Source organism: Bos grunniens, chromosome 14, assembly GCF_055505025.1.
Source record: "Bos grunniens cultivar Pamir isolate PY7600 chromosome 14, Bosgru_T2T1.0, whole genome shotgun sequence".
In the NCBI taxonomy this organism is placed as follows: Eukaryota; Metazoa; Chordata; class Mammalia; order Artiodactyla; family Bovidae; genus Bos; species Bos grunniens.
This window is the reverse complement of record NC_141178.1, coordinates 45,154,169-45,166,018: the sequence shown is the minus strand read 5'-3', so window position 1 is coordinate 45,166,018 and position 11,850 is coordinate 45,154,169. Positions and strand designations below refer to the sequence as shown.

Here is an 11,850-nt window from a genome sequence, read left to right as displayed (position 1 = left end):
CGGAAGCAGGAGACATGCTCCCAAATAATGAAACGATGATGGCATGAGCCCCACATCCTGTGCGGTGAGCTCAGTAAGCTAATGGTCCCTAGGACACACTCTCTGCACACATTAAAAAAATTATAATTTGTGGACCTAGCTTGATGGAAATGGCAACCCACTCCAGTGTTCTTGCCTGGAGAATCCCAGGGATGGCGGAGCCTGGTGGGCTGCCGTCTATGGGGTCGCACAGAGTCGGACACGACTAAAGTGACTTAGCAGCAGCAGCAGCAGCTTAATGATGTAGGGACAAGAAAACTTTCCTGCCCAACCTGCTCGAAAAAGACAGAGAAGTTCTTCTTTCTCACTTTTCCTTTGATTATAAAACTGTAGCCCAGTAAGTTCTTAGGGCGCAGCAACCCCATTGCCTGCCTGCTTGTAAACCTCACAAGTGTCCTATTCTACTTAATCACTTCTTATCTCTCACTTTGCCTTTGGCTGAATTCTTTTTTGCTCTGAGATATAAAGGACTCTGGTGCTGGAGGTCTTTGGAAATCCCTTAATGAGACCCAAATGGTTTCACATATAAACATACGCAGGACATAGCAGAGAAGAATATAAAGGAGAGTTTGTAATTGTCATTTCTACATAAGTAGAGTAAATGAGTAGTAAGTAGGCTGTAGTAGTAGTAGGAGAAGGCAATGGCACCCCACTCCAGTACTTTTGCCTAGAAAATCCCATGGACGGAGGAGCCTGGTAGGCTGAAGTCCATGGGGCTGCTAAGAGTTGGACACGACTGAGCGCCTTCACTTGCACTTTTCACTTTCATGCATTGGAGAAGGAAATGGCAACCCACTCCAGTGATCTTGCCTGGAGAATCCCAGGGATGGGGAAGCCTGGTGGGCTGCCGTCTATGGGGTCGCAAAGAGTTGGACACGATTGAAGTGACTTAGCAGCAGCAGCAGCAGCAGTAGTAGTAGAATGAGTAGTAAGGCTGAGGGCTTCCCTGGTGGCTCAACTGGTAAAGAATTTGCCTGCGATGCAGGAGACCTGGGTTGGGAAGATCTCCTGGAGAAGAGAACAGCTACCCACGCCAGTATTCTGGCCTGGAGAATTCCATACACTGTATAGTCCATGGGGTTGCAAAGAGTTGGACATGACTGAGCAACCTTCACAGTAAGGCTGAAGCAGATTTTCATGATCTCCCTCTTCCATTACCATGTTTCCTTTGCCTTCAGGCAGCAGACCTTCTGGCTGGAGTTTTACCCAGAGGGGTGACTTGAACTTTTATTTCTGAAGGATCTGAGCTCCAAGCGGTCTTGTCTTCAAGGAACTGGCAGTAATCTTCTGATAACTTCGATGCTGAATTCTAGGAGTCCTCAGGGATCCATTTGTAGTCTTAGTCTGAAACAATGACAGGTGAGATGAGAATTACCTGTCCCCAGAGGGTATCTTCAGGTATAGCGGAGACCCTGCTTCTTTCCAAAAGATGGTGGCAGATTGATTTAGCTGTCCAGGAGGATCATAAGGGTTTCAAAATGACCCCCTGCTCATTTTCTTAAAGTACCACCTTATCTCAATCAGTATCCTAAATTTTACATGGTACTGAGATAAGTTCAGTTCAGCTAAGTCGTGTCTGACTCTTTGTGAGCCCATGGACTACAGCATGCCAGGCTTCCCTGTCCTTTACTATCTCACAAAGATTGATCAAACTAATGTTCATTGAGTCAGTGATGCCCTCTAACCATCTCATTCTCTGCCACCTTCTTCTCCTTTTGCCTTCAATCTTTCCCAGTATCAGGATACTTTCCAGTGAGTCAGCTTTTTGCATCAGGTGGCCAAAGTACTAACTAAACTACATGTAACTTAGCAACTTATTGGACCAATCTTAAGTTTGGTTTTACAATGATCGGAAAGCTATCTGGGGTTAAAGAACAGAATACTAGATATTTCCCAGGATCCTGCTGTGCCCTGAAATGAAATCTGAGGCATTTGAGGTTATATTCTTTCTTTAAGCTATCCGGTATCATTAAAAGCAGCCATTCCACTTCTCAGGCTATATAAATTCACACCACTGATTTTCAATGTTTGGGTAATTCCCTGGGGGTCCAGTGGTTAGGGCTTTGAGTTTCCACTGCACGGAGCATGGGTGTGATCTCTGGTCAGGAAACTGAGATCCCGCATGCCACTTGGCCAACAAATAAAAAAATAAAAAATAAAAACCCATTGTCTTCTATTCTGTTCTTTGATCGGTGCATTGAATGCTCGCAAATCCCTGTTCTCAATAGACAAGAAGTAACTCAAATAGCTATTTAACCCTCCCGAGCTCTTGGCTTTCAGATTCTCATTTATGAATATTGTGGAATTGTTCCCACTTTTGGCTCTACCTGAGCAAGATAATCAAAATTAGATCCCCCATTTTCTGGAGGATTTGTTGCCTGCAACCTACCGTCAATATCAATTTCTGTAAGAGTTGTAGTTCTCAACTGAAAGCCTAAGTAGAAAAGGCAATTATTGGAAGGACATGGAGGGTTCCTTGGTCATGTTCCTATGCCCAGGCAGGCAGGAGGCAGGAAAGAAGTCACTTTTTCGATTTCTGTAGCAGTATGTGGGGGCGCCACTTTCACCTGGATGTAGATAATGGATGTTTCCTAAACCCAGGGTGGGGATTTCTATGCTGTATAGCCAAAACAAAACAAAACATTCCACAATGCCCACTACATTTTCTACTTCTCTCTTTTAGATTTCAGAATTTTTCAGTTCACACTTCTGGAATTTTTCTATGAGATTCTATATTGCCTGCAGATATTTTTTCCTACTCTTTTCCAGTATTTATGCCTATTTTCTTCAATTTAAGTCTGAATTTGGCAATAAGGAGTTCATGATCTGAGCCACAGTCAGCTCCCAGTCTTGTTTTTGCTGACTGTATAGAGCTTCTCCATCTTTGGCTGCAAAGAATATAATCAATCTGATTTTGGTGTTGACCATCTGGTGACGTCCATGTGTAGTCTTCTCTTGTGTTGTTGGAAGGGGGTGTTTGCTATGACCAGTGCGTTCTCTTGGCAAAACTCTATTAGCCTTTGCCCTGCTTCATTCTGTACTCCAAGGCCAAATTTGCCTGTTACTCCAGGTATCTCTTGACTTCATACTTTTGCATTCCAGTCCCCTATAATGAAAAGGACTCGTGAACTTCCAAATATTCAAGCTGGATTTAAAAAAAAGGCAGATGAACCAGAGATCAAATTGCCAACATCCGCTGGATCATAGAAAAAGTAAGAGAGTTCCAGAAAAACATCTACTTCTGCTTTCTTGACTACGCCAAAGCCTTTGACTATGTGGATCACAATAAACTGTGGAAAATTCTTCAAGAGATGGGAATACCAGACCAACTGACCTGCCTCTTGACAAATCTGTATGTAGATCAAGAAGCAAGTTAGAACTGGACATGGAACAACAGATTGGTTTCAAATTGGGAAAGGAGTATGTCAAGGCTATATATTGTCACCTTGCTTATTTAACTTACATGCAGAGTACATCATGTGAAATGCTGGGCTGGAAGAAGCACAAGCTGGAATCAAGATTGCCAGGAGAAATATCAATAACCTCAGATATGCAGATGACACCACTCATATGGCAGAAAGCGAAGAGGAACTAAAGAACCTCTTGATGAAAGTGAAAGAGGAGAGTGAAAAAGTTGTCTTAAAGCTCAACATTCAGAAAACTAAGATCATGGCATCCGGTCCCATCACTTCATGGCAAATAGATGGGGAAACAATGGAAACAGTAAGAGACTTTATTTCTGGGGGCTCCAAAATCACTGCAGATGGTGACTGCAGCCTTGAAATTAAAAGATGCTTGCTCCTTGGAAGAAAAGCTATAACCAACCTAGACAGCATATTAAAATGCAGAGACATTACTTTGCCAACAAAGGTCCATCTAGTCAAAGCTAGGGTTTTTCCAGTAGTCATGTATGGATGTGAGAGTTGGACCATAAAGAAAGCTGAGCGCTTAAGAACTGATGCTTTTGAAATGTGGTGTTGGAGAACACTCTTGAGAATCCTTTGGACTGCAAGTAGATCAAACCAGTTAGTCCTAAAGGAAATCAGTCCTGGGTGTTCATTGGAAGGATTGATGCTGAAGCTGAAGTTGCAATACTTTGGCCCCTGATGCGAAGAACTGACTCATTGGAAAAAGACCCTGGTGCTAGAAAAGATTGAAGGTGGGAGGAGGAGGGGACGACAGAGGATGAGACGGTTGGATGGCATCACCAACTCAATGGACGTGAGTTTGAGTAAGCTCTGGGAGTTGGTGATGGGACAGGGAAGCCTGGTATGCTGCAGTCCATGGAGTCACAAGAGTCGGAAACGAATGAGTGACTGAACTGAACTGACTTATACCTAACTTAAAAAAAAAAACAAAAAAAACATTGTCCAGATATTTCCAAGAAATGCTAGAGTGTACTGATAGCAAGTATTCCTATGTGTTTTATTTTGATGTATAATTGACATGTAACATTACTTTCAGGTGTAAAGCATAATGATTCAATATTTGTATATGTTGCAATATCATCTCTACATTAAATCTAGTTACTGTCTCTCACCATACACAGAAAAATTTTTTTCATTTGAGGAGAACTTTTAAGATGAACTCTCTTAGCAATATAATATTACTAACTACATACATGCTGTACATTACATTCCCATGACATTTTATAATGGGAAGTTTGTATCTCTTGACCCCTTCACCCATTTTGCTCACTCCCCACCCCTTACCTCTACCAACTACCAATGTGCTCTCTGTAAGCTTGGGTTTTGTTTTTACATATAAGTGAGATCATTTAAAAAATATCTTCATGACCCAGATAATCACGATGGTGTGATCACTCATCTAGAGCCAGACATCCTGGAATGTGAAGTCAAGTGGGCCTTTGAAAGCATCACTATGAACAAAACTAGTGGAGGTGATGGAATTCCAGTTGAGCTATTTCAAATCCTGAAAGGTGATGCTGTGAAAGTGTTGCACTCAATATGCCAGCAAATTTGGAAAACTCAGCAGTGGCCACAGGACTGGAAAAAGTCAGTTTTCATTCCAATCCCAAAGAAAGGCAATGCCAAAGATTGCTCAAACTACCACACAATTGCACTCATCTCACACGCTAGTGAAGTAATGCTCAAAATTCTCCAAGCCAGGCTTCAGCAATACCTGAACCGTGAACTTCCAGATGTTCAAGCTGGTTTTAGAAAAGGCAGAGGAACCAAAGACCAAATTGCCAACATCTGCTGGATCATGGAAAAAGCAAGAAAGTTCCAGAAAAACATCTATTTCTGCTTTATTGACTATGCCAAAGCCTTTGACTCTGTGGATCACAATAAACTGTGGAAAATTCTGAAAGAGATGGGAATACCAGACCACCTGATCTGCCTCTTGAGAAATCTGTATGCAGGTCAGGAGGCAACAGTTAGAACTGGACATGTAACAACACACTGGTTTCAAACAGGAAAAGGAGTACGTCAAGGCTGTATATTGTCACCCTGTTTATTTAACTTCTATGCAGAGTACATCATGAGAAACACCGGGCTGGAAGAAGCACAAGCTGGAATCAAGATTGCCGGGAGAAATATCAATAACCTCAGATATGCAGATAACACCACCCTTATGGCAGAAAGTGAAGAGGAACTAAAAAGCCTCTTGATGAAGGTGAAAGAGGAGAGTGAAAAAATTGGCTTAACACTCAACATTCAGAAAACGAAGATCATGGCATCTGGTCCCATCATTTCATGGGAAATAGATAGGGAAACAGTGGAAACAGTGTCAGACTTTATTTTTCTGGGCTCCAAAATCACTGCAGATGGTGACTGCAGCCATAAAATTAAAAGACGCTTTCTCTTTGGAAGAAAAGTTATGACCAACCTAGATAGCATATTGAAAAGCAGAGACATTACTTTGCCAACAAAAGTCCGTCTAGTCAAGGCTATGGTTTTTCCAGTGGTCATGTATGGATGAGTTGGACTGTGAAGAAAGCTGAGTGCCGAAGAATTGATGCTTTTGAACTGTGGTGTTGGAGAAGACTCTTGAGAGTCCCTTGGACTGCAAGGAGATCCAACCAGTCCATTCTGAAGGAGATCAGCCCTAGGATTTCTTTGGAAGGAATGATGCCAAAGCTGAAACTCCAATACTTTGGCCACCTCATGCGAAGAGTTGACTCATTGGAAAAGACTCTGATGCTGGGAGGGATTGGGGGCAGGAGAAGGGGACGACAGACGATGAGATGGCTGGATGGCATCACTGACTCGATGGATGTGAATCTAAGTGAACTCTGGGGGTTGGTGATGGACAGGGAGGCCTGGCATGCTGCAATTCATGGGGTTGCAAAGAGTCGGACACAACTGAGCGACTGAACTGAATGAACTGAGATCAGTTTTTTGTCTTTGCCTTATGTCATTTAGCATAATGCGCTAGATCTATCCATAATGTTGCAAATGGCAAGATTTTCTTCTTTTTAAAAGCTGAATAATATTCCATTGTATTTATATACCACAGTTTCTTTATCCATTCCTTTAGTGGACACAGGTTTTCATATCTTGGCTATTATAAATAATGCCTCAATGAACATGGGGGTGTATGTACCTTTTTGAGTTACTGTTTTTTGGATGAATACTCAGGAGTGGAAATGCCAGATCACACAGTAGTTGTATTTTTAGTTTTTTTGAGGAACCTCCAAGTCTCCCCTAGTGGCTGTACAATTTAAATTCCCACCAAGAGTGCATGAGGAGTCTCTTTTTTCCACATCCTCAGCCACACTTGTTCATTGGTCCTCATTTTTAATGAGTCTCTGATCAATGTTTTTTGTGATAACTTTAGCTTGAGGTTGTTTTAAAATAATAAACGAGGGACTCACCCAGCGGTCCAGTGGTTAAGGCCCTGTGCTCCCAAAGCAGGGGGCATGGGTTCGATCCTGGTAGGGGAACCAAGATCCTGCTTGCTGTGCAATGCAGCTGAAAAATAAAACAAAAAATGAAAGTCTATTCCTAGTGTATTAGTTTAAAATCAGGCATGGACATGATGCTTCACCAAATTATTTTTAAACCTCTTTTGAAATGCTCCTACATTTTTCCTTCAGTAAATGTGTATAAATGAATTTTCTTACCTTAAACCATCTTTGCTTTCTTAAACAATTACAGTGGAATATTCTCTGATGACAGTCCAGATTTGATTTGCTAGTATTTTATTCAGGATTGTTGTCTCTATATACCTGTGTTATAGTCTATAGGATTTTTTTTTTTTTTTCAGGTGGGGGTCTATGTTATCTCAGAATTTGCTATCAGGATTATACTAGCTTTGTAACAGGGGCTTGTAAATTTGCTGTTTTTTATTGTATGTTAGAACAGTTTACTGTGTGAATCATGCTCCTTGAAGATTTTTTAAAAATACTTAACTGTAAGAATAATAGAATGTTATGCTTCTTTGGTAGAAATATCTTGACAACTACTTCATTTTCCTCTCATGGTTATTCAGATTTTGTCTTGGTTTAATTTTCACAATTTATATTTTCCTTAGAAACTCATGCAATCACAACTTTAAAATTTGCTGTAAATAATAACCTCATATGGCCCTAGTGGTAAAGAACCTGCTTGCCAATGCAGAAGGCTTAAGATTCGGGTTTGATCCCTGGGTCAGGAAGATCCCCTGGAGAAGGAAATGACTGAAGTGACTTAGCATTCACACGTTGAACATCTACCATGTTTAAATCAGCCTGCTAAGCACTGGAAGTGATAACATCCCCACAAAATACAAAATGCCCTCCTTGTTGCTTTATAACCTAGTTTTTAGCTGATATACATAAAGCAAAAATTGCCACTAGGAAAAGCACAAAAGTATAGTTACACATAAGAATAATCACATTAATTGTGACTTCATCAGTTTTTTTTTTTTTTAAATTTAGATAACTTTCTTAAGAACTTTATTCAGCAAAGAACACCCCAAATGATCTAAACAGCTCTACAAGTTCTCTATGGCTCTGTGTGTATACATATATTGATATAGATACTATACCAGCAATATAGCAATATTTCCTGAGTTACCTTTCTCCTTGTCTACTTGTATTTTAACCAAAGTTTACAGGGAAATAGCTGGAGCACTGTTACAAAAATCTTGTCTCCAATAACACATTAGCAGTTGAGGCTGGGAGGCAGTATTCTCTTCTCACTTTCTGAGGCTTTTAATATAATTATGCTGATTTTTGCCTTTGCTGCCTGACTTAACTGCAATCTTTGAGTTTACCACTCAAAAGATTTCCCCTTAACCAGAGTCACCTGATGTGGTGAGTCAGTCTGCAGAATTATCACTTCCAATAACCAAACCCTGGCTGTTTCCCAGCCTCAAAGAGGACGCTGCCTAGCAGTACTGTGCATTAGGACTGCCAGAGGGGAACAAGCTGGATACTAAGCAGCCTGAAAGTCATGTGGCAGTACTCACACTGCACAGGGCACAGGGGGTGGAGTTAGGGGCATGTGTCTGTCTCCCTCCACCCCACATGCTCTCTGGTAGTCCGGTGGAAGAAGAAAATGCATTTGGTTCACAGCAAGCCAGGTCATGTATATAACGAAGGAAGAACTGCATAGATCTCTATTACAGGCTCTTCTCTCCAGGCACCGAGTCTAATGCCAAACAGCAAAGCAGATGGCCGAGGCAACTGAAGGTGACTTCAGAGTAAGTAGTCATCTTCAAGATTATCATCACCAGACATAGAGGCAGCTTCTGATAAACTGAGGCAGGACAGGGTGTTTGCTATCTCTCCAGGGCTCTTCTTGGTCTCAGTGAGCATGCTCAGTGAGACATCTGTTTCTGTGGCGAGGTCGTCCAACATTACTGGGACAGCTCTGTTTTTTTCCATGTCTTCTGCAAGCTCAACTGCGTATCCTTTACGAACTAATTCTAGCCCAATATCAAGATTCTTCCCGTCGCTAGTATCATATAAATAGATCTTGGGCCAAGTTGAGATCCCAGACTGGACATAGCTAGAGATCTTGGCCACCAGGGGCTTCCAGTCAGCACAGTGAGTGAGTCTGTCAAACTCATCCAAAGCTTCCTCTTCCCACTGTTCACCTGAGGGGGCAATCCGTGCCAGACTACACTCTATTGCTTGAAATGGAAGGCTGAGGAAGTCACTCCTGAGCACCCTGAGATCCCTCAGTGGGCAATCTCCATTATCTCCAAAGTCAACAAAGTAAAGGTCCAGGTTCCCATTCTCCAAGGTACCAAGGACCCGGGCTCGATACCAGGAACCATTTGTAGGTAAAGGTGCTGCGACAATGTCTCCTACATGTACAGTCAAGTCTTCAGGCAGACTATTTTCGTAGTGCTGGGTCATCTCACTGACAAGCTTATCCAGCTGCAGGCTGCGGGAGCCAATGATTTGGATCCAGAAGTGGTTAGGATGTTCAGAGGCAGAGACATACACTTCTAGGAACTCATCAGCATGGAAACTGAAGTCCGGACTGGGAATTTCAAACATGGACATCTCTGGACTGGTCTGGACAGCAGACCTCTGAAAGCTGTCATCATTAGGTTTCTCCCAGGAACCCTCTTCTGGTCCCACAGCAGCCACGTCACCATCTCCTTTGTGGGGAGGAACTGCCAGAGGTGCAGCCTGTTTTAAGCTAGTGCCAGTGTTTTTCCATAAAGCTGGCTCTCTGGCTCCACCTGGCTCTGTCACTTCCTCTCTTCTTACGCTGATTGGCTGCTTCCGTGGAACTCTGGTTTCTGCAGAATGAGCAATTCTCTTCCTAAGTTCTTCATCTTCTGAAACTTTCTCCAGTATCAAATGCTTAGCTGCTGCCACTTCCTTCTGCGTTCCTGAGATTTTTATAAGTCTTGATAGTAGCAATGTTCCTTCTGATTCTTTGTCACAGGTTATTTTGGCTCCTGAGGCCTTACAGATAGAACGAATTGTCTCGCCGCCTCTCCCTATGATTCTGCCCACGGATCTCTGGGGGACTGAGAGCTGCTCAGACACTGGCGTATTCTCTGTCAGGATCTGATGAATTGCTGCTTTGGCCTTGCACACCTGAACAGGAAACCCACTGATAAGCAGCACCCGCTCATCTCCTATATCCTCCGTGTCCACATCGATCCGAGCACCTGTCTTCTTTCTTAGTTGTTTAATATTGGCTCCTTGCCGACCAATGATGAGCTTTACAGCCTCCTGGGGGACTCGCATCTCTATCTCGATGTCATCTTCCCCAACAAATGTCAGCCGTTCTTCTCTGCTTTCCCTGTATCTGCGGTATAGGATATAGGCCACTGTTGCACTGGCAGGGATCCCAAGGCCCAGTGCTATTTTTTGAATAGTGGACAAACTTGTCCAAGAAGTCCGTTCAGTGGACATTTTCAGCCGCCTCCGCTCCTGGAGTTAGCCGTCGCGCGCTTTGCCTCGCACCTCACCCCTGGGGCCGTGGCCGCCTCTCAGCAGCAGCACCACTCCGAGGCCCGCCAGCCTCGCTTCAGCCGCCACTTCGACTTCATCAGTTTTAAGGAGCTCTTGGCTTTTTATGACTTTTGTATTGTCATTCCACCAGTCAATGGAACTTCATGGACTCCATTCTTTAGGTATGCAGGTTTTCATTCAGTGTTTAAGGATGAAATAGTACTTATCAGATAGATCATACTCTTGCCCATAACAGAGAAACTGTATGATGTTGTAGTAAACCTTGGTGCATAGAACAAAATAACATAGATGATGTCTTACACTGTAAGATAACAAAAACTCATTTTAATCACAACTTTGATGTGGCCACTTTCTTAAATTTGGCTTTGTGACATGCCATGCGGATTTGGACAACCCCAGGAGAAGGCGATGGCACCCCACTCCAGTACTCTTGCCTGGAAAATTCCATGGATGGAGGAGCCTGGTTGGCTGCAGTCCATGGGGTCACTAAGAGTCGGACATGAGCGACTTTCACTTTTCACTTTCATGCATTGGAGAAGGAAATGGCAACCCACTCCAGTGTTCTTGCCTGGAGAATCCCAGGGACAGGGGAGCCTTGTGGGCCACCGTCTAGGGGGTCGTACAGAGTTGGACACGACTGAAGCGACTTAGCAACATGCTGCTGGCATGGTAACTGGTTGCATGAGAAAGCTACTCTAATTCCTTTAATTATGTATCTTCTGCCTGGCCACTCATCTTTATTCAGTAGTTTTAGATCAAAAACACTGACTGTTGCAAAACATTTAAAGAAAAGAATCTAAAAAAGAAAGAAAAGCATCTCCCAACACTGAGGCTATTCAAAAGAACATTTATTATAAGCTCTGAAGTCAGTTCCAGAAACATTTTTGAGCAACAATAGCCCTACTAAGTGAAGGATGATGTTCATTTGGATAGAAATGTCATATACCTTAAAAAGCATTTATTATAAGCATTTATTATTTTAATGCATCGCATGCATTAACTCCCTACCCTAATTCCACCATTTCAATATTCTGTATATTATTTCAATACTCTTAACATGACTTTTCTGAACGTAGCATTCATAGGATGTTTATAGAATCTAAGCACCATGTTTGTTCTAATTTGAACTATGATCTGGGTCTAGAATCGCACTGTAAATTAGCCTGTAACCTTGGGCTAACCTAATCCTCACTAAAACAAAAATCAAAAAGGAATATATTGGCTGATTCAAATGGTGGCTATAGGAAAAGAAAGAAACATGCATTTTCAAAAACAGCTGTATAAAATTATGGAAAGACAAAAATGGTCTTTAATGGTCTGAAGAAAATGTATTTTATAATTCAAAATTATACTTGAGATGGATGCACAGACTCTTGAAGTTTTCAAGAGCAGAAATGATACAGTATATACTAATTCAAAAGAAA

At 42.3% G+C, this 11,850-nt stretch overlaps 1 protein-coding gene across 1 annotated transcript; it reads right to left on the bottom strand.

Moving 5' to 3' along the window:
- Window positions 1–5,784: 5,784 nt before the first annotated feature.
- LOC147359350 (tudor and KH domain-containing protein) lies at window positions 5,785–11,630 on the bottom strand. The gene has a single exon (XM_086336461.1). It carries the CDS (start codon window positions 10,364–10,366, stop codon window positions 8,684–8,686), a length of 1,683 nt encoding a protein of 560 aa, XP_086192587.1. The 5' UTR covers window positions 10,367–11,630; the 3' UTR covers window positions 5,785–8,683.
- Window positions 11,631–11,850: the final 220 nt, after the last annotated feature.

Coding starts and splice junctions, on each gene's coding strand:
- LOC147359350 (XM_086336461.1), bottom strand. CDS start 10,366: ATGTCCACTGAACGGACTTCTTGGACAAGTTTGTCCACTATTCAAAAA.